Source organism: Protopterus annectens, chromosome 3.part1 (assembly GCF_019279795.1).
Source record: "Protopterus annectens isolate FY-2018-M chromosome 3.part1, PAN1.0, whole genome shotgun sequence".
In the NCBI taxonomy this organism is placed as follows: Eukaryota; Metazoa; Chordata; order Ceratodontiformes; family Protopteridae; genus Protopterus; species Protopterus annectens.
Genome location: NC_056732.1, coordinates 669,151,196 through 669,174,652, shown reverse-complemented (window position 1 = coordinate 669,174,652; position 23,457 = coordinate 669,151,196). Strand labels below are relative to the sequence as shown.

The 23,457-nt window shown below is 39.6% G+C and overlaps 1 protein-coding gene across 1 annotated transcript in view; it reads left to right on the top strand.

The window, feature by feature from the left end:
* The first annotated feature begins 12,559 nt into the window (after nt 1-12,559).
* The window catches only part of LOC122798247 (tissue alpha-L-fucosidase-like), a 348,960-nt gene continuing 338,062 nt past the window's right edge, over nt 12,560-23,457 (top strand). The window contains exon 1 of the mRNA XM_044067037.1: nt 12,560-13,317. Within this exon, the coding sequence (XP_043922972.1) occupies nt 12,938-13,317 (380 nt within the window). The 5' untranslated portion in view covers nt 12,560-12,937. The remainder of the gene's footprint in view (nt 13,318-23,457) is intronic.

Genomic DNA, 23,457 nt, shown 5'->3' with positions numbered 1-23,457 from the left:
AAACGAAAAGCGCTTCAATTAAATTTACTTTTATAATAAGGTTTCTCTTGCTTTGTTACTCTGAAGAATTGCAGTGACCGATTTTAGTTTGTTCGTTGCTTTAAAATAGTTAGAAGGCAGAACATACCAAGAAACCCAAGGCTTTTTGTTATATCACAAATACTAGTGGGAAAAGAAAGCATTATTTTTTTGAAAGTACAAATAACCAACTAGACTAGTATTCCATAGCAGGATTTGTTAAATGAAAAAGCATACTTACTGTCTGTATGCTCCAAATGTGGCCAAGACAAAATAGACAAGATCTACATTAGTAAACATGAAGTCATACCAGTAAAAAGAGTTGCTCCTGACCAAATTGTGACAGAGTGGGTAAGTATTAAAAACTGGGACATCAGAGTGTGTTTTTGGAAAATGATTAGTTGATGTACATCAGGCAGAAAAGAAGCACGTTTATCACTGCAAACAGGGGGTGTTAAGAGTCTTTTGTGCAGTTCAAATTGTTAAATCTAATAGTCTTTTGAATATTTTCATCCTGGAGGATCAAAGATATTTTGAATACGGAACAAGTTAAGGAAAAAAATTACCTAGCGACGGTTAAGATGGCAAGCTGAAGGGGACTCTGATACTCATTTGTCAGACAACAGAAAAGCCTATAACTAGAACTTGCCAGTAAAACCTTTTCCCATTGTTCCAAAGGAAAATGATTGAGTGCAAAAAAAAAAAAATATATATACAATACCCAGTAGCTAACTAGAAATATCATGAGTACTTTGAATTTGAACCAAGACCCAATGTTGGTTGGACAATATGAGGAGGAAGAAGACCAGCAATAATATGAAAGTACAAAATAAATAGAAGAATTGTAAAGTGTCACTTTCATAACATGCAGTTTAGATATGAGAACCATGCTTCTACAATAGAGAGGTTAAAAAAGTCTGGAAGTTTGTTGAACATGCCAAATTGGTGGTAGGACTTTTAAGCATATTTCCCACTTTACCATTACTGTTTAGATTTAGAAGGATAATGAAGGGACTGAAGATATGACTGTAAGTACAGAAGTTTTTGTTCTTAGTAATATGTGTATAATAAATGTCTTTAAATAAACCTCATGTGATATTGTAAGGTAGTTCTGTGTACTATACACAGGTATTTTAAAAAAGTGAGGTGAGGAAGTTTTATCACTAACTGCAGTATATGCTATTGATATTAAAGTAAGAAAGTACTTTTTCTTGAATGTAATGTAGCTGAGGTTTATATTGCAAAAAGAAAAAGCCTGAATATAAGGAGTATAATGTTGTGATCTTGGGCTGCAGGTAGGGAGATGTAAAAGTATAAAAGGTGTATTGATCATATTATATGTATATTAACGTACAATAAATTCTCCTGGTATTATACTGGTGGACGTATATACTGATGTTTGCGGTTTATGCTGCAGAAGAGGGAAACATTTTTTTATTTAAATATTTCAAAGCAAACAGGCAAGAAAATGTAAAGAGTGATCACTGGTAGTTCTCTGGCATCTGAAAAGAGCTATCTGTTGCATTTGTAAAGTTATTAGTTAATTTATTTATTTTTTACAACAGGAAATGCCTGCAGTTGGAGATGGTGTGTCAAAAGATGCAGGCAATTAATCACAAAATCATTGAACCTTGTGCTTTGTGACATTTGAATAAGAAGCACTATAATTATTACTTGAATGGTAATGGGTAAGCAATTCTGTAAAAATAAAGTTGAACACTGATGAAAGTGAATACTTTTGCAAGTAGATGCATTCCCAGCACTTCTGACTCTTCAATAGTGCTAAACTTACTGTAGCCAGTGTAGTTTTTCTAAGGCTAAAAAAATCAGTTAATTGAAAAAATCAGTTAGTTGAGAGACTGCAAGCTGGTTTTCACTTTTGGGTGGGGAACACTTCCAGTATGATTAAATCTGGGTAAAAGCCTGTGGCATTCTATTGTGGGTATTTGCCCCTATATGGGAGGCAATCTCCCTTTTTGGGAAGTATATGCAATTCTGCTTTGTTTGCTGTCGGTGCAAAGGGGTTGGGGTTATAAATGTATTTATTATTTTCTTTTGTTTGTTTGTTTTTTCCTTGAGTGTGAAATGTCAGGGAAAATGTCACAGACAGAGATGAAAAGCAGTACCTCCACACAGAATTAGCTTACCAAGCATTAATACGTGCATGTAAGCTACATAATGGAAACATACATTCAAAAGTACTAAAATGTGAACATCATGTGCAGGGGTAAACCAGTACTGAAAATAGTAAAAGGACTGAAAATAGGAATGTTCCTTCAAAATAGGGACAGTTTAGTGGTCTGGTACTGTCCCTCTTTTTAAAATATTGTTAAAGAAAACCTTCCAGATCTTTATCACGTTCTTCCCTCCTAACTTCCAAGCTTTCATAAGACGTTGCATGCAAAATATGTGAAAATAATAGTTTCTTATCAGAATTACTACTCTGTCAATTATATTATAGAATGTAAATAGCATTGCAGGTATAGACAAAAAAGCAAAGTATAGAAAATTATATTAAGAAGCGTTGATTGCAAATAGCAATGTTACAGGAGACATATTTGGGCATTAATAAGCATGTGGATTTGGCAGAGAAAGGATTTCAGAATGGATATCAAGCAGATTATTGATGTCAAAGGAAAAGGGTATAATACTACTGATTGAAAAAGGGACACCAACAGTGATAGAATAGGAAAATAAAAAAGAAAGACAACAATGGTAGTTTGTGGTATTAAGTGGCATGCATTTATATGTCACCTTAAGCTATAATTACAGAGCTTTAGATATTTTTTAAAGAAATAATTATCTTTTAACAGGGAATATTATTTATGGTTGGAGACTACAACCTGATTTGCAATGGTGAGGATGTATTGAGGAACAAGGAAGGGAAAATATTTACTTTGAGGGTGGAGTTCTGAAAAAACAGATGAGAATATATGGAATGCAAGATGTTCATTTACTTGCAGACACTAAGAATGTGCCTATCATTCCCCAAGGTACAATAACTGAGCTAAAATGGAAAGAAACTGTATTTCCCAAAAGCATAGATATTTAATTGAACACTTTGAAAACACATTCAGTAACTATTTCAGATCAAATAAGGACTAAGATAATAAGGTAATGAAGTAAAAATGAGTTGCTGACATTTCCCCACTTCTTTGTTAAAAAAAGAAAGACATTTACAAATTGATGGTAGAAATGATTCTAGAATTATTAGGGAACACAGGAATCACTTCATAAGGGGACAGCTAGAGAGGGGAAATGAAAATGGATTTTAAACATATCGTAGAAAAAAGACAGAAAGAACTATAAGAAACAAGTAATATGAATTATTTAGAAGGGTTGTAAAAAGTTAAAGTACTAGAGTAGAAGAGAAAAATCACAGAACAAGTGTAGGAGCAATTTGGTGCTAAAAGGAAAAGGGGAGCATTTCAATAATTTAATGAGTTTAGAAAAGTTGTTGTTAATTAAGTATTTTGATAACAACTCCAGATCACAAGAACTCATAGCAGAGACTTAGGGAAAGTAAAGTAGAAAGGGTTGTTGCCAAGACAGCCCATAACATATATAGATAAATACATAACATACATAAATACATAACCAGATCCTACAAAGTTACTAGAAAAATTTAGAACATTCTATGAAAATATTTATAAATCAGGGGAACGGGGAACCAAGAAAAGGCACACATGGAAAAAAATTGGAAGATTTAACTATACCAATATTACAGAAATATGAGGCTCAATAATTAATAGCTAAGATATGAAGGATTTAATAAAGATGTTAATGCATAAACAGTCAACAAGGAAGTCTCTAGATGGCATTCTTGCGGAAGTTTGTTAGTTAGGAGAGAAGAGAGTGATGAAGATCTACAGGGTTTTGTTTAACAATATTTTTAAAAGGAGGTGCAGTACTAACCTCTCAACTGTCCCTATTTACAAGGATAGTCCTATTTTCAGGCCTGGTTTACCCCTACAAATGATGCTCCTATTTTTGGAAGCATGTCACTTTTTTTAGGCTTGATTTGCTCTTTCACATAATTTCCTAAATCCCCCTCATCACATATGATTTTTAAGCTGGGTGGTACACAGAAAACCACACTATATGACCAACATACTATTAGCACTAATAATTTAAAGAAAACGGACATGCATCTTATGCCTTCCTTTTCATTTTTGTCTTTCTGTTTTATTAAATATGTATTTCTGAGTAGTATCTTTCCTTCCTAGTGGAAGTGGGAAGAGTTATCTGCTATTTGGTATTCAAATGTTATGCTAATTTGACGTCATCAAGATTGTTTGGCCTTTGTTTCATTTTTCCATGTCTGCTGGTTGAAAAATATGGACAGTACCAACATCTTGGAAGAAAGCTATGGTGGCTGCATTACCAAAAGAGGATAAAGACCCTTCAGACTCCGCTTCAAGTGGACAAGTTTCAATGTAAACCCCAAATATAAAGTGCATATATCTATACAGAAATGGCAGAAGTGTAGTGTGGTTTTGTGGAGGGGAGGCAAACTTTTAACATTAATAGAACAATAATGATCAGAGGGAAGCAGAGTGTAAGAAAATGCCATTCTTGTTGGTGGGTCCTGATGCACTGAAGATATTTTTACAGGGTTGGTTGGCATTTTAGTGGGAGGCAATAATGGCATTTGCATTCACTGATAGAATACATGAAGTGCAATTACAAGAATTATGGTGGGAGAGCCCCTCTCTGACAATCTGCATTTGAACACAGGAATGAGGCAAGGGTATTCTCTCTCCCCTTACTTATTTGCTTTATACTTTGACCCACTGGCAAAGAAATTAAGGGACTCACAGACTGAAGGATGCAACTAGCATGGTAATAAAGAAAAGTTAGCTTTATTCACAGATGATATATTTTCTACTTGATAAATCCAGAAATTTATGTTTTAGTGCTGTGGAACATTATGAGATAGTTTCAAAGTATTTCTGAAATATAAAATAAATGAAAATAAAACAAAGGCTAAAGTGGTAAACTATGTATTCACACATTACTTGGTTTAACAATGCCCATATTTACACGACATAAAATAAATGAGAATAAAACAAAGGCTAAAGTGGTAAACTATGTATTCACACATTACTTGGTTTAACAATGCCCATATTTACACGACATAAAATAAATGAAAATAAAACAAAGGCTAAAGTGGTAAACTATGTATTCACACATTACTTGGTTTAGCAATGCCCATATTTACAGGACAGAAGATGAAGGATTATATTGGGTTCAGGCACCTAGGCAATGAGACATTTCCCCTTGTGGTACATTTGACTGGGGACAAATGGCTGAAATTACATTCAGCTGCAGAGAAATATGGCTGTTTGCAAATTCCCTGTGGGGAAAGAGAAGAATGTGTTGCCATACCTACAACTTCAATAACCAAATGCACAGGGGGAAAACAATGTCCATGGTCCCCATGGAACATGAGACAGCAGGTAATATGGCAGGCATAAGCAGCAGGTAGGCCAGAGGGTATGTCAGTGGCAGTAAAAATGCAGTGCACAATGGGCAGTGCCTTTATAATCAGTGTGTGTGGACCACTACCTTCTTCACAGTGTCTAGGGAACATTACCTAAAATGCATAGTGGAGCATAAATGTGACTACAGAACCAGGCAGGATTTTCTGCATACTGTAGCACACTTCTACATGACTTAGTCACACAAGTATGTACTGTACACTAAGCACAACAATCATTAGTTCTTCCGCCTCCATGCATTTGGTTATTAAAGCTGTGGGCATGGCAGTATGTGCTGCTCTTTGCCCACATGGAATTTACAAACAGCCATATTTCTCAACAGCTGAATGTCACTTCAGCCATGTGTCCCCAGCCAAAATGTACCACAGGGAAATGTCTCACTGCCCAAGCGCCTGAACCTGGATTCTATTATGTCAGTTAAGGTTATGTGGGAAGACTCGACAAAAAGATAATTACAAAAACTGAGATGCTGGACTCTCTTGATTATGTATTTGGATAGTAAATTGTTAACAGTGAAATTTTTCTAGTTCTTTAAGTTTTACATGCTAGTCAGATGTATTTTTGTCAACCACGTGAGATTTTGACCATAATAAAGAGTTAAAGGAATTTATCTGGGAGAGAAAGAAAGAGGACAATAGTTAAGTGGTAGAAGATATTTTCCCCATAGAACAAGGTGGTTTAGGATTACCTGATTTGGAGGGATACTTTAGCACTAAGCAGTTAATGTTTATATACATAAGTAACAAGTTAACAGTTACAAATCAAAAAAGAAAGGAATGATGATAGAACTGGGAGGGTCAATAAATAAGGAAAATGTAGGAAAAAGTAGGATTTTTGGATGTAAGCCATTAAGGAGAATAACAACAACCATACAGAATTTTATAGTTATAAACCAGCAGAAAATACTTTAAGAACTAAGCCAACATGGGAATGGAAAAAGAGAGTTTACCATTATGGATGACTGCAAGTAGGGGCACAGAAAATAGATAAGAGAGGACTGGACTTTATTTCAGAAAATTAGCACAAGAACCAAAGTACTGGGAGCAAATAACTGGGGAGGGAAATGTAATAGTGTGGGATGAGATTAATCAGAAGTTCAGGTTGCAGTTTAGAAACTGCCTTCCCTACCAGGACTTCATAACGTATTGGCAAAAAGAAAGGAAAAACAAAACCAAGCGGAAACAAACTAGTAAAATGGCATGGACTGTTTATTACTGTAAGTGCTTTCGGCTGAAATAATACTCATCCTTCATCAGACAACGTACGTAACACTCAGCAGCACTTATATATAACAACTCAAGTTAAAACACATAAATCAATTAACCTATCAAAGAACAAAATCAATTAAGACTTATAAAACATTAACATTCAAACTTCAAAAGGCTGAAATTTCAGCCATACAATAAAATTAATTTTTCAATAATCATTTTATATGATTATAAAAAATAAATAACCACCATAAATAAATATCTATTATTGACTTGTCACAAGACATAAAAAATGGAAAAGTGAAAAAAACAAACATACCTTACCAACTCAAATTTGACATTGGTTATAATACTACATTAATTTATAAATAATTTAATTTAGATCCTGAACCTTCATAAACTTTAAAATTTAATGACCTAAGTGATGAATACTCACAAACTAAATATTCATCTCAGTAAAGCTTTAAGCTTGAGAATACACTTAATGGAAGCATAATCATTTAAACCTGGGGGAATCTATGCAGATGTTCTAATCTGTGGCAAAAAGAAAGGGATAGGGGAATGTTAAGTGAAATATCAACATTGCTTAGTGTTTACTTGAGTCTAGAACACATCTTGCTGTTAAAAAGGGACATTTAGTAGGGCATATGAAATATTGCATGAGAGCTATTAGAATTAATTAAAGAAAGTTAGAAAAGATAGTGAAAAACAGTGGAGAGGTGGGAACAGTGGGGAGAACATTTGTATGATTCTCAAATGTGCAGTAAAGTCCAGAAGGTTTAGAATTTTTGCATGGAAGTGATTCCACAGGTAATTGTATACCCCAAAGTAGACTTCATAGAATTTTTCCTCAAGAAGACAGCAAATGATGGAAGTGTGATGGAAAAGACAGAGATAATTGAGAACATGTTTTTGGGAATGTAATCAGTTGACAGATGTTAAATATTCCCTACAAAGAACTTTGTCAGAGATGTTGGGGAAGCAAATGATTATAATTAAGGAAATTGCAGAGATAACAGAATTTCAGTTGTCTAGACATATCAAGATTTAACTGTATTTAGAGCTACTAGGTGTCAAAAAAGCAATTACTAGAAAACTGAAAATCAAAATCTAAGCCAACAGTAACTGAAATACCGAATGTTACAATAGTAATACAAAGAATTGGAGGTGGAATATTTATAAAAAGGAAGGAACAATTTTGCAAATAAATAAATACATAAAACTTGTAGGAACATTACAAGCAAAATAATGTTCAGGATGAGGAATGAAATTTAAAGGAAGGCAGGACGTGATACATTTATGAAATGTTGGAGTAAATGATAATTGTCAAAAAAGAAAACCTATCTTATTGTAGAATATACAGCAACACATCTCTCATGCTAGAAAGTGTAAGACCACTTATATGTTCTGAGAACAAAGAGCACAAACTATACATTTTACAGCCACTGCTTGACATGTTTCAATTAAAAAAAAATGTTTGTTCTTTGCGATGGACTAGGTGAGATTAACCTAAAAGGGGTTTATTTTAACAGTCTACTAGAAGCATGTGAGCTGCAATGGCAAACTTATCTAAATGCCTATCACCCCCTCCAAATCTATTGAGAACTTAAATGTTTTTTTTTAATTGAGACCCTATATACAAGCATGGTTTCTCAAGATGATTCCACCTTTCTACAGGTATTGCAAATGTTATACAAGGACCAGCCTATGCATACTTTCATATGTTATTGTTAAATGAAGCAAGTAGACAATATTTTAAAGTGGTTACGGATTGTGTAAAGAATATTAACCAAAATATATAAAGTGCTTTTAAAATGAAATGTACGTGCAACATTTTTGTTTTGGGGGCTTTTATAAAGTTGACTGGTAGATTTTATCATATGATTTACAAGACTTTTACTACCTGAAAGTTTCATGTGGACTTTTTGTTTTCCTTGAAGAAATTTCACCCATGATACAAACAACAACACTAAACCTTTCAATAATCAAATGTGTTCTGTTCCAGTATTCAGTTTGCCTTTTTTTTTTTTTGTTATTTAGTATGCTTTAGCCACCTACTTCTTGATATGTCAAGAGATTACCAAGTCTAACAATGCCTGACACAGATTGTGAAAAAAGACAGCACAGTATAGGGCAGCAGTGGAAAAATAAACACGTTTAAAACTTATATCAATGTCATTATGTCATTAATGGGCTCACTATGAATAACTGCATTTTGTTTAACTGAACATACACCTGAACACCTAAAACCTTGGGAGGTCACTAGTCAAAATAGCAACACTCCAAGATTGCAAAATACAAAAAAAAAATATTTTTGCAGGGGTGGCAATCCCCCAAACTATATATCAGTTCCAAGATTGCACAAACTCACAGAACAGAGAGAAAGTAAAGAAAATGTTACACTCTTCTTGGGCTAAGAAGTTGAGGGGTATAACACAGATTCATCTGGGGACAGTGTCTCCTCTATCTGCCATCTGATTCTTCTACACCTCTCGCTGATCCTTAATCTTGGACATATTTCTCAACTGTCCAGATTTTCATAGAATGTCCATATTTTTGCCTCATATTTCTGGTATGTGCCTCATAATATTTATGGTTTTCTAGAAAATCATTGTGGGCTGAAGTCACTAGATAATGAAATGAGTTTCAGACTTCATATCCTTCGGAAAATGCATGCTAACACAAATCCTGTTAATCTAGCAACTGCCTAAGTTTATAACGGCAATATTTAAAATCTGCCCCTATTTTGGTCCCTTGCCCACCCCTTCCCCCGCACCCCACCACACATACACATACTCACACATTTTAGGGTTTGTCCAGATTTCTTCATCTAAGAGGTTGAAATTGTATGTATGTTTGTGACGACCCACAACTGGACCCAGTAATCAAGAAGCCTCAATCCTCACCAATGGCACCTGTGGGGGGACATTCACTGGGAGGATAACAGGTACACACACACTATTTCCAGATACAGCTCTCTGCATCAAGTGCAATTTCCCTTAAGAGCATACAGAGATCACAGTCAGTCTAGGGCTGGTTTCTCACTTTTCTCCAGATCCCCAATAAGACTCCCCACTGGTACAATATAGAGTTGAGATATCAGCTGAGTGACCAAGCCAAGACCTCCAGCACCCTCTCTGTCCAACCAGTGCATTGTTTCCTGCCCAAGTAGCTGACACACACGGGAAAGGCTGGCACAGGTTTACTAGCTATGCCCCCTTCTGTCCAGACTATAATGTAGTTTTCACTGCCAACAATCACTCCTCGACAGCTATTTTAAGGCCATTAACAAAGGCTGACCAATTTTACTGTATAATATTAATACAAATGGTAGTTTGACCAAGAGGAAGGCCATTAGGAGTGTCTCACACAGTATCACCAAATAAATATGCAAGTACTCTCAAAACTTAAATATCTCTACAGAGATCAACCACAATGAAAGGTTTAAATATATTTAACAATAAAAGAACAACAAAATACTAAGTATATATTTACAGTGACATCAGAGTTCAAAATCACAGGAAATATTTAAAACAACATTGAAGGGCAGGCTAAGATAAATAAAGAAAAATAATACCTAAACTAAGCTTCACTATATTCCTGCCTGTATCTAATAGAATTACTATATCCTAAAAATTTACAAATAGAGCAAGGCAGATGATATAGTGAATAGTTATTTTTGGTGTTGTCAGGTCAAAGACAGAATACAGAATGCTATGTCTCAGTAAAAGACTTCTCAAAGTAATATGTAAAATATTACTGCTGGGATAGCTTGCAGAATAGCATCATTTCTGGTCATCTGACTTCTAGTTCTCATGCAACCCCCCCCATTGTTGAAGCTGGCAGTACTTAGCACCTACCCCTAAAAATACACATGCAAGGGCTTTTGCTCGGATCTTTGGCAGGTGTTGGAAGTCATAAAAAAATTGCATTCATGTGCTGCGGTAGCGTTGTCGCCTCACAGTAAGACGCTGTCCAGTTCGATTCTCAGCTAGAGCGTCTTCTGTGTGGAGACATGAGTGAATGGGCGTACCTTCGTTGAAGGTTGTGCATCAGGGCTGGTAACTTGGCACGTAAAAATCAACTACCAATCATTAGCAGACCGGAGTTCCGCTGTGGCGACCCCTAACCAGGAAAAGCTGAAAGACACAAACAAATTCATGCTTTTAGACTAGTAATTAGTTCACCCCAAAGACACTACATAAAGCTTCCTAGTACAGACTTTGTGTCTCTGGTTGCCTTGAAAACTTTTAAAATAGCATCTTTAAGGCCTAGCCATTTAATTTCAGATATTTTTCTAGTTTGCTGGACTGAAGTTAACCCTCCAGTTTCCTCTATTAAAACATATACATTTAAACAGTCACAATAGTGCATGTACATTTCTGTTCTCTGTAGTAGGCACACTGTGATTACATTTCAAACACAGCACTTTATTTCAGTGCCATCATTTTACCCGTAACAAGACAGAGCATTTTTTTTCTTTCCTCCATCCACTAGATTGAAATGATGCTGTACTAGGCAGTGCTCTACATACGTCTTAACTCTCCTTGATTTTGACTCAAACTTGTGCTCTCTCCCTCTTAAAACTGGTGACTGTTGGAGAAAAGGTGGCGAATAAATTGACAGTAATTCGAATTATAGATTTCTTTTAGTTCGATCAATGTATATTAATTCACATTATCTTATTCTGTCAATGTCTCAAGTTAATAGTGCTGCTACTTCCCGATTGGTTGTTGGTTAAGAGCTATGAGGGATTCCACATTGTTCCTAGTTAATGTAGCACTGCCAGTGTATGCTCTAGCTCAATGTTTAGTAACCAAACACACTCATGATGCTTCAGTACTGTACTTATCAAACATAGTAGTATTTCTCAATTCAATGCTAGTTCCAGAAAGAACTGCCCGTCGACTTTTCTTATTGTGATAATCATAATTTACGTCATGATGGGTGCCGGAGTGAGACTCATGTCACGATTTTCAGAGGAAAGGAAAAGAACACAATTGACCCACTGATGGTGGGAGTCCCCAATGTCAATCCTTGAGCTGCGCCCATGCCTTTAGCTACACCGACAGAATTGCCCAAATTAATATGATTCTAAATTGCCTAAAGATGGAATACTACTTCACTCTAGAAAGATACAAGAAATCAACATTTCAGTGATTAACCTCTCAAAATTGCTTCTAACTACTGTGCCTTGTATTCTAGCACCACTTCTGAAAACAGTTACGGAACTGAGCAGACATGCAAGAATGAAGCCTATTTGTTTTATAACTGCAATTTATTGTACTGATGTATGTAGGGTTGCCACCTTTTCAAATGCCCAAAGTGGGACATTTTGGGTACAAATGTCAGATTTTGCAGGGCAAAACATAACCACAGCCAGTACAAAGGACAGTACTTCACTTTTTTGCCTAAATAAAAGCTTATTCTTGTAGCATTTTAGTTGCTTATTCTATTTCTTATAACAGGTGTTTCAGATAAAGAATGACTGTTTTATGCAACTATTACATAAACTATAGGAAATATTTTTGTCCTAAAATCTCAGGACATTTGCCATTTTTTCAATTTTTTTGCAGGACACAACTGCCCAAAGAGGGACTGTCCCTCACAAAGTGGGACAGGTGGTAACCCTAGCTGTATGAACTAAAATTCGTAAACAACTGCCTGATAGGTTCTTAAAGACAGAACCTTAAATAACGCGTTTGTTTCGCTGGACGTCGCTTGTATTTTAATTTATACTTCCTGAAACTACATATCGAGGCTTGCGATAATCCGGTAACTCTTCAATTCGCTCATTGCTCAGATGTCAGAGTTCATGCACTTCATGGGAGAGAAATAGTGGTTTGCAGTTCCTACACATGATCTGTCAAAAGACCAACACGGAAGTAAAGTAGCTTAGCTGTTTTTTCTGCTGTCGCTCTTATCATGTGAGTTTCAGGTGGGGCAGGACTTGGTAGGTACTGGAACTTCCAGTCTGGAAGAACTGCAAGGGACTTTCCATCGGAGAAAGTATTGCAGTTATTACAGAGGAGACGTTGCTGCTCAATTTAAGTGATCATTTCCCCTCAGCTGTTACTGTATTCACTGTCAGTTTCCTCCAAAGCGTTGTTTCAGACAAAATACCTCAAGACAGTGACCCGAACTTTTGTAGCGCAGCATTGCATCTTTTTAATTCTTTTTTAAGATATTTTCTTCTCCAGGAGACGGATCATGAAGATAGCCACTTCACCGGGAGCACTGTCTGTCCTCTTAAGCCTGACGGGTGGTCTTTTTGATGTAGCCCGAACTCATAAGAGTCACCCCAGTAATGGATATACACCCGATTGGAAGTCGTTGGACGCTAGACCCTTACCTGCCTGGTTCGATGAAGCCAAGTTTGGTATCTTTATTCACTGGGGTGTGTTCTCAGTACCTAGTTTCGAAAATGAGTGGTTTTGGTATAACTGGCATGAAAAGCATAACTCTACAGTGAACTTCATGAAAAAAAATTACCCTCCAGGTTTTACTTACGCTGATTTTGGACCCATGTTTACAGCAGAGTTCTTTGATCCACACCACTGGGCAAATGTCTTCCAGCTTTCAGGAGCCAAGTGAGTATATCTATATATTGTTTCTTTTGCACTCATGTCCTTTAGAAAAGCTATTCGTGTTTATGACCACAATGCTCCTTGATTGGTTGATTGATTGGTTGGTTGGTTGGTTGGGATGATGTGGTGCCTACATCCCAGAACTCAAGGTGACATGGAGTGGTGAGAGCCCCTTATATTTTGAGAATACTTGGTCTGAATATACAGAAGTATGTCACGCTGAAAAACTTTTATGAATACCACGCAAGTCACATTTTTAAAGAGAGGGAGAGTAAGGGTATCCCAGGCTGAGACAGCAGTAGTCAACCCCAGTTAACAAATAAATGAAAAACATTGTGCAACACATGATATCTGATGCAAAAGGAAGCTGGTGAAATTATAAGGGTGTCTGCACTGGAAGAACAGACTGGTTAGAGTATATACACTTCATGAAAGGTATTCGCTGAAGCAGAAAGTGGAGAAGAAAAGGATAGTGGGTCTGTGCAAAGCCGAATATGTGATTCCATTTCATAAAGTCAGATATGAGGCTGCTAGATCATACTTAATTTTAGAGTTGTGATCAATTATTCATTTGGGTAATAAAGCATTTTATAATGCATCTTCAGAATGGTGTGATACTTCAGACTTGCATGAAAAAAAAAGTCTGCAATATATGTTTCAGAGTGTTTCACACGGTCTAATTTTACTTATTCAGAAGAAAAAGACGTTGTGGTTTAGATCTGATACATTGCAAAGTCCTCTTTGTGACAAAGGAAATACTGCCATCCCAGCTAGCTGGAATTTTATCATGTCATTTGTGAATATCAACATGATTCATATGCTTGTGTTACAAATGTATTAGAACTGTATGTAGTCTGTATATTAAAGTGCTCGTACAGAAGTGTGTGTTGAAAGGGTTTGTAAAGTACTCAGCTTAAAGATGTATCCACAGTGTACCCTACTGGAAAAGAACAGAAATGTATATAAACGATTGTAACTGTAAATTTATATATTTTAACAGTGGAAAATGGAACATAGAGGGTTTACTTGCAAAATTTCAAAACAATAGTGCAAATTAAATTATTTTATAAGTGCACCATAAAAGGTGGTTTCAGTGCAGCAAGAAAACAGGATGTCTGAAACTAGGGAGCCTTCTGCATTGTCTTGTGTTTTATTGATTTATGTCTTTCAGCAGCTGCAAACATCTGAGGGCTATGTATTTTGACAAGGAAATGCTAAATGCTGGCAGTTTCTAGCAATGGTGGGGGGTTTAGCTTGGGAACTAAAGTCAGATGACAAGAAGTGATATCATCTTGCAAGCTAACCCAGCAGTAATATTGATATTAATTTAAGAACTCGCTGAGAGAGACAGAGTGAGAACATTTTGCATTTTGTCTTTGACCTGACAACATCAGCTGGAAGACCCACTCGCCACATCTGTCTTGCCTGGCTCTGTAAGTAAGTTAACTAGGGTACAGTAATTTCTCTTCGATATAGACAGAAATATAGTGAAGTATAGCTTAGATATTTTCTTTATTTGAGACTGCCCTGCAATGTTGTTTTAAGTATTTCCTGTGACTTTGAGCTGTGATGTAACTGTGTTTATTAGCTGAGTATTCTTTGTTCTTAATTATTTATTATTAAATATATTTAAACATATGATTGTGGCTGATATTTATGAGACATATTTAAGTTCTGGGAGTACTTGCATATTTATTTGGTGACACTGTGGGCCACTCCTAATAGCATTGTTCTTGGTCAAACTACCATTTGTATTGATAGTAGCATTACACAGTAAGATTTGATACCCTTTGTTAAGGGCCATAAAGTAGCTGATAAGGAGTGACTGATGGCACTGGAAACTACCTTATAGTTTGGGCAGAAGGGGGCATAGCTAGTAAACTTGTGCCAGCCTTTCCCAGGTGTGTGTGTGTGTGTGTGTGTGTGTGTGTGTGTGTTGTCTGGCTGTCTGAGTGTATATAAATCAAACCTCAGAGTGTGTGTGTCAGCTACTTGGACAGGGACACGAAGCACTGGTTGGAAGGAGAAGGTGCTGGAGGCCTTGGCTTGGTTACTCAGCTGAAATCTCAATGCTATAGCTGTGCCAGTGGGAAGTCTTATTGGAGATCTGGAGAAGGAGAAAGAAACCAGTCCCAGACTGATTGTGGTCCCTGTGTGCTCTTAAGGGAAATTGCACTTGATGCACAGAGCTGCATCTGGAAATACTGAGTGTGTACCTGTCATCTTCCCAGTGTGTACATTCCCCACAGGTGCCAGTGGTAAGGATTGAGGCTACATGATTACTGGCCCAGTGGTGGGGCGTCACACATTAATTGGTTGACAGTGGTGGGTTATCCACATATTAGGATTCAGTGGTGTGGATATTGAACTCCTGTAGCCTGTAAACCATGGTAACTGAGGAAGGTGTTTGACAATCAGCCACACAGTGAACATGAGTTTCATATCAAAGTAGTTTTGTTTTTTGTTTTGTTAGCTTAGTTATCAAGGAGAGTAGGCAAGGATGTCAGCAGAGGAGTATGGCAAGCTGACAAGGAGCCAGTTGGCTGAGATGTGCCAAGACAAAGGACTGGTGCATGCCAACCTGACTAAAGCAGAGATGGTTGCAGCCTTGGTCACAGCTGCATCATAGAACAGCAGCCAGGGAGACCGTCATACTGGCCTTGGGAATGTACAACTCTCAGAAAATGGACAGTTCAACCTTTCCACAGAGGACTTAATAATCTGTCTGGAGTTAGAGACTTGAACTGGAGGCCAGGTGTTTGGAAACAGAAGCAGAAGAGAGACTGAGACATCTGGAAGCTGAGGAAAATGAGAAACTGTGACGTCTAGAAGCTTAGGAGAATGAGAGGCAGAGGCAACATGAGGAGGAGATGCTGACTCTTTACCAGGGTCATGGAGGTAACAGGAAAGGGAATGACCAAATCCCAGAAGCCACAAAGGTCAGCAAGTTTCTTCCACAATTTACAGCGGGTGATAATTTTGATAGTTTCATACATATGTTTGAAAGAATATGTAAACAGTATAATGTTGACCAAAGGCTCCATTCATATGTTTGAAAGAGTATGTAAGTAGTATAATGTTGACCAAGGGCTCTGGGCACGGTTCCTGACCGCTATACTCCATGGTAAAGGTTTAACTTTTATTTCTGAATTGTCTGATACTGATTGCTTAAATTACAGTACTGTTAAAAAGATTGTTTATTAGAGTGTTTTAAGTTAACACCTGAAGCTTACATAAAAAGTTTCTTGGGCATAGACACAAGGTAGATGAAAGTGTGTGTAAATATATTGCTGAACTAAGCACTTATTTTCATAGGTGGGTGAGTGGGTGTCAGGTCACCACTTTTGAAGGGCTGGCAGACCTTTTGGTGAGGGAACAAGCCCTTAGAACTTTGCCTGAAGGCACGAGAATCTGGTTAGCAGATAGGCAATGCAACACAGCAGATGAGCTGGGGGAAAAAGGGAGTCCTCTACCTAGCAAGCAGGACATCATTGCACAGGAAATTGATACCCAGTGCTGCTTATGGATTTAAGGGAACGCGTGATGGGCAGCCTAAACCGCTTCAACAGAGTCCACCAGTAGCAGGGGAAGCCACTAGTTCAGGTACATGGCCAGGACTAGGGGTTAAATGTTTTAAATGCAACCAGTGGGGCCATGTAACCTATAGATGTCCATGGAGGCAAGGTGGGGAGCAAAAGGTGAGACAGCCAGTAAGTAGGAATGACAGAATGCCAGCAGTAAGTTGTCTGGAGACAGCAAGGGTACCAAACTACCAGAAGAGGTTATATCCTATCTTAGTAGATGGAAAAGAGGCTGCTGCTATGAGAGACACAATCTCTGATCTAACTGTTGTGAAGCCTGCAGTGGTTAAAGAGGAGCACTACTTCCTTGGCCAGTCTACTCCAGTCAGAGCTTTAGGAGGGTCCCCATTCCAAATACCTTTGGCTAGGGTTCATCTTGACAGGGAGGGTGGAAAAGGAAGCAAGCAAGTAAGTGTGTTTGAGGATATACATTCAGATGTCCTGATAGGGAATGATTCTGATAATGCAGTTACACACAGACAGGCTTGGAGACAAGCCTGTGGGTCTGGTAGCCTGGGAGGGACCCAGACAAATGGCAGATTTGAAACCAGGACTAGTGTGGTGGTCACTTCAGAGAGAGAACTACCCTGTAGCAGTGAGACTGAAGGTGAGCCACAGCTGCTTGTGGGTACTGGTGTTTCCTCGGACAGAGTGATTGCAAGGGCAGATGTGAGTAGTAGTACCCAGGCTGAGAGTGAGGCACCGCTGTCAGAGGATACCAGAGTTCCTGTACAAGCGGAGCTGTGAAAGGTTACAAAGAGAGAGTTGAAATAGGGTCACCTCTCAGACCCTACATTACAAATTCTGAGGGAGGTAGCTAGTGAGGCACCTGACTCTCAAGGAAAGAGGGAATATGTATACTAGGACAGGGGGTTACTGTATAGAGAGTGGACCCCTGAGTGATTGCTAGAGAGTGAGAGAATACAGCAGTTGGTAGTGCCTAGAGCCTGCTGTCTAGCACTTCTAGCTATAGCCCATGATATTCCCTTTGCAGGTCATATGGGCACTGCTACAGTCATCCCTCTCCACAGAGGAGGAGCGACTGCAGACCCTGGGAATTATTGCCCCATTATCCTGACGAGTCTGATATGCAAAGCTATGGAACACATCACCATGGACCTAATAAACAATCTCCAAACTCTGGACCCCACATAGTTTGGTTTTGTGAGAGGTAGATCATGCCTGCTCAACCTGGTCAACTTCTTTGAATCAGTCACCAGAGCTGTGGATGAGGGCAATGTGATGCATACAGCCTATCTTGATCTGGCCAAGGCCTTTGATACATTTCCCACTCGGGAATCATAGAAAAACTCACTAAGCTAGGCATCAACCCCTATATCACTAGGTGGGTTGCAAACTGGCTCACAGATGGAACCCACAGTGTGAAAGCAGCTGACTCCAAGTCAGACTGCCAACCTGTCAGAAATGGAGTCCCACAGGGTTTGGTCCTGGGTCTTCTCCTGTTTGGTATCTACTTCTCTGAAGTCCAGGCCAACATGAAGGGACTCTGGCTGACAAAGTTCACAGACATTTGCAAGTTGGGAGCTATTATTAATTCCCTAAGAGATGCTGACATCCTACAGAAAGGCCTCACTGAGACAAATGACTGGTGTTAGAACCATGACCTTAAGCTCAATGCCAAAAAGTGTGCCATCATCCCCTTTGGGAAAAACCTGGTTCCCATGAATTACCACATTGATGGTAGTCCACTGAACACAGGAGTGATAAGACAGCAACCTCTCTTTTGACCATCACATTGCCACTGTGGTCAGAAAGTCCTTCTATGTGGCACATCTCATTAGTAAGGGTTTTGCATCCAGGAAGAAAGAGGTCATTGTCCTTCTACTCTTCCCTCATTAGGCCAGTCATCAAGTACAATGCCCCATTTGGCATGTACCTCACTAGACACCTGCAACAACTGGAGAGGCTGCAAAAGTACCTCACAAAGAGGATCCTAGGCCTTAAACACTTGTCCTATATGGACAGACTCAAAAAACTCCGACTATTGTCTGTCCATTTCGCCTACTTGGAGGCAATCTCTGCTTGACTTACAAATCCATGTCTGATCCAGCTCTGTCAGAAATGCTGCATATAAAGAAATCCCAATCCCTCCACACCACACGCTCTAGAGACCTCAATCTCAATACCACAATCAACAGAACAAGCTGGAGGGACAGGTTCATAACCCAGAGACTGCCCATGCTATGGAATAGACTTCCCTTACATGTCAAACAGAGCACCTCACTGGCCCTCTTCAAGAGAAATCTTGCAGAGTGGATAGGCAATAGAAAATTCACCCTGGGGATCACTCCAGTGGCTGTAACAGAGGCACTGGTCAGGTGGCACGATGCCAGGGTAATCTTATGGGCTAGGCTTGTAAAGAATCCAGAGCCATTAGCCTAGTACACACATATGAACCTAAGAGACACATTATGCCAAACTTTTATTGGCCTGGGATTTCCAGAGATGTAACAGGGTACTGCAGGACCTGTGAGCAGTGCCAAAAGGTAGGCAAGGCAGGAGACAAGGTCAAGGCTCCTATGATACCTTTGCCTCTGATTTGAGGAGCCATTTTAGAGGGTAGCTGTGAATATTGTGGAGCCTCTGAGTACCCTAAGTTCCACAAGGATAAAGTTTATCCTAGTGGTAGTAGATTATGCTACCAGATACCCTCAAGCGGTGGCTTCTGTCATCCATTGAGGCAGAAAAGGTGGCAAATGCTCTGTTAGAGGTTTTCAGCAAGGTAGATTTCCCAAAAGAAATACTGACTGACAGAGATGCCAATTGCATTTCAGACGTACTGGCTTATCTTTGGAAGCACTGTGGGGTAAAGCCTGTAAAGACCACCTCTACCATCCCCAGACTAATAATCTTGTTGAGAGGTTAAACTCTACACACAAGACCATGCTACGGGCATTTGTAGACCAGTTCAAGAAGGAGTGGGACAAATATTTGTCCTATCTGTTTGCTTACAGAGAGCTACCCCAGGAATCCACGGGTTTTTCACCCTTTGAGTTGCTGTATGGGCTTAGGGTGAGGGGATCTCTAGATTTGTTCGAGATGAATGGGAGTGTGAGTGTGACTCCCATAAGGAGTCTGTTATGGCATATATCCTAAACCATAGGACAAGGCTCAGGGAACTTGTGCTTGACCCAGCAGAACCTGGCAGAAGCCAACAGTAGAAAAAGTTCTGGTATGACAGGAATGCTCAAGCTAGAGAGTATGCTGTAGAGCAGAAGTGATGGTTCTCATTCCTGTCAGACATAATAAGCTGCAGGTAGCTTGGGCGGGACCTTTCAAAATGATAAGGAAGGTCAGTGATGTTAACTACATGGTAGAACTGCTAGGCAGGAGGCAGGGGCACAAGCTGTACCATGTTAACATGATGAAACCTTACCATGATACAGAGGCCTTGGTGCTAAGCATTTGCAGTAGAATGAAGGAGGAGTCTGAGGGTGATGCATAGCTGCAGGGAGCCAGCCAGCAAAATCTCAATTACTGTGGTGGAGCGTAGGGTTGCTGGCATATGATAGGAGGACAGTGCAGCACTGTACTGGGGTCAGCAATACAAAGGCAGCTGGAATCTGAAGACCGGGAATAGGATGATGTATTCCCAGATAGGCTCATTCCTCTCAAGCAACGTTTCTCAAGGGTCACTTGAAAGACTTAGAGTCTATATTAGAAGACCGAAGACGCATTCTTTCGAATGCGTCTTGGTCAAACATAAAAGGCTGAAAATGCAAAATATCGAAGCGACTGTTAAGCAAATTCTTTCCCTGGGAAAGAATTTGCTTGGCCGCTTCGGTACTTTGCCACTTTTGGCACTGTAGTGCGGTCTCGGAGTTGGTATATTTAAGTAGGGGTGGGGTGGGGGGGGTGCAGCTTACATAGGGTTGATTAATCACCGTTCGCTTTTTTAAGCATTCGGTGATGTAATATAGACCCGATAAACTAGCTTGAGTCTTTTAAGGGGGGAAGAAGGAGATATTGCCAGCCCAGTTAACAAGAATTTTGTAAATAATTATATGTCATTGGTGAACATCGAAATGATTTATAGAAGATGCTTGTGTTACATATGTATTAGAACTGTATGTCATGTTATATCCAACTGCTTGTACAGATGTGTGTGTTGAAAAGGTATTTGCAAAGTGCTGTTTGAAATGTAACCACAGTGTGCCCTACTGGAAAAGAACAGAAGTGTACATGCTCTAAATGTATATATTTTAACACTAGAGACTGGGATACAGGAGGTTAACCTTGGTCTAGTAAAATAACTGAAGTTAAATTACTTTCCGGCTAGGCCATAAAATATGGTATCTTTCAGTTTTCAGTGTAGCAAGAAACACAATGGGCAGGATTCACGAAGGCTTGCACGGAGTGTAAGAGACGGGCAACACTCCATGCAAGCCTCACGATCCAGGAACAGCCCTAAACTCCGTGTAAGAGACCAGCTAAAACGTCTCTTACAGGGACTGGGCGTGCACAAGCTAAATACCTCACTTGCATTAGAAAGGTATGCAAATGAGGTATATTAGCGATCCACGAAGCAGAAACCAGTCCGTGTAGGAGACATTTTAGCTGCAGAAATGTACTCAGTTGACAACTGAGTACATTTCTGCAAAATCCACAACGGAGCGATGTCAGCTCCCAAAAAAGGTTGCATATGAATCAGGCAGCATGCCAATGGCCAAATATGTGGCCATTGGCAAGATAACCCGATGCAAAAATATTAAAAATATATATATTTTTTTCGGCAATCGCCGATGTTTAAACCCAGCGCAGCCCCGCGCAAACGGGCTGCGCTGTATAAAAGCATAAAAAAGAAGGGTATAAACCCACAAATGTGGGATTCATGTAATACATGGAATGACAATGCAGGGACCAGCAGACCAAAACCAACATGGCCACCGTGTAGTGGTTGCTAAGGGGGGAAGCTGAGTCTAAGACATGTAACTAAGCATTAGTAGGCAATCTTATGTAAATGAGGGTTAGGATACTGAATACCACAGTCACATAGCAAATGAGCACGGCCTGAGTAGTGTAAGAGATACAAAAGGGGGAGGAATAGAGTAGGAGATAGGTGACATCACTGGGGGGAATGGTAGAAAGAAATGCAGTTCATTGGAGGCCAGTGTAACATGACAGATGACAGGCACAGATCATGGAAAGAGGTGTACCACTAGATAAGTCATGGAAAGACAAGAAATGGAAGGTGTACACTGTTACCTACACTAAAGTTTCTTGCTGGCCGTGCATGCGCACGTGTGCGCGCAATGAACCATGAGTAAGGCAGTGTGCGCGCGTGTAAGGCAGTGTGAGTATGTTGGAAGCTGTTGGCAGACGTGTAACAGTGTTTGCGCGGGTGTACGCGCATGTAAGACAGTCTGAGTATGTTGGAGGCTGTTGGCAGATGTGTAACAGTGTTTGCGCGGGTGTACGCGCGTTTAAACCTGAATAAGTAGATCCTTAACCATGTAAGCACGTGTGCGCGTGTTTAAGCCACTGTGAGCGTGTTTCAGATAGTATGCAAGTTGCTCCCCCCCCTGAGGAAACAGAGAGGAAAAAGAAAGCAACAGAATTAATAGGAAGTTAGCAGGGATAACTGCTGAAGCTAGCAGGTGAAAATAATTAGAAGCAGGCAATTACACAGGCAAATTAGTAGCCCAGCCCAGCACTTAAAACACTGCAAACAGTAGTACAGGATGTTGTCATTAAGAGACACTGCAAAACAGGAGTAAGCTAATAGAAGTGAAAACTGAAAAAGCTGAACTCCGAGCAGAAATGCTAGGGGCTGCCATAGCTGTCTTAATGAGACATAGGCGACTTGCGGAGGGTGGTGACAATGCAGATGGTGCCAGACAACCCACAGTGAGGAGACGGAGAAGAGTGTACAGGCCCAGGGTCACCTACCACGGGTTACATGAGCTGGAGATAGTAGAGTGCTATAGAGTGGACAGAGAGCTCCTGCAGCAGATTGTTGAGCTGTGCAGGCCACGCCTCACACACAGAACCAACAGAGGGGAACCCATCCCAGTGGAAACCAAGGTATGTGTTGGCCTAAGAATACTAGCAACAGGTACCTTCCAGAGACCAACTGGCGATATGATGGGGATATCACAGGCATCAGCCTCCAGGGTACTACACCAGTTCCTGGATGCCATGTCAGCACATGTCGGTGATCATGTATATTTCCCCAATGCCCGTGAGGTATTGGCCAGCAATATGCGTCTCTTCCAGCAAATAGCGGAATACCCTGAGGTACTGGGTGCTATAGACTGCATGCACATACGCATCAAAGCACCAGCAGGAGAGCGGGGTAGGGCCTACATAAACCGCAAGGGCTTCCCCTCCATCAACTGCCAGGTCGTGTGTGATGCCCAGGACATAATAATGAATGTGTGTGCTGGCTGCCCTGGGAGTTATCACGATTCCCACATCTGGCATTTGACGCAGCTGTACCAGACATTTGCCAATGGGGACATCCCACACGGACACCTAGTGGGGGATGCAGGTTATGCACTGGAGCCGTGGCTGATGACACCCATCAGAAACGCACACACAC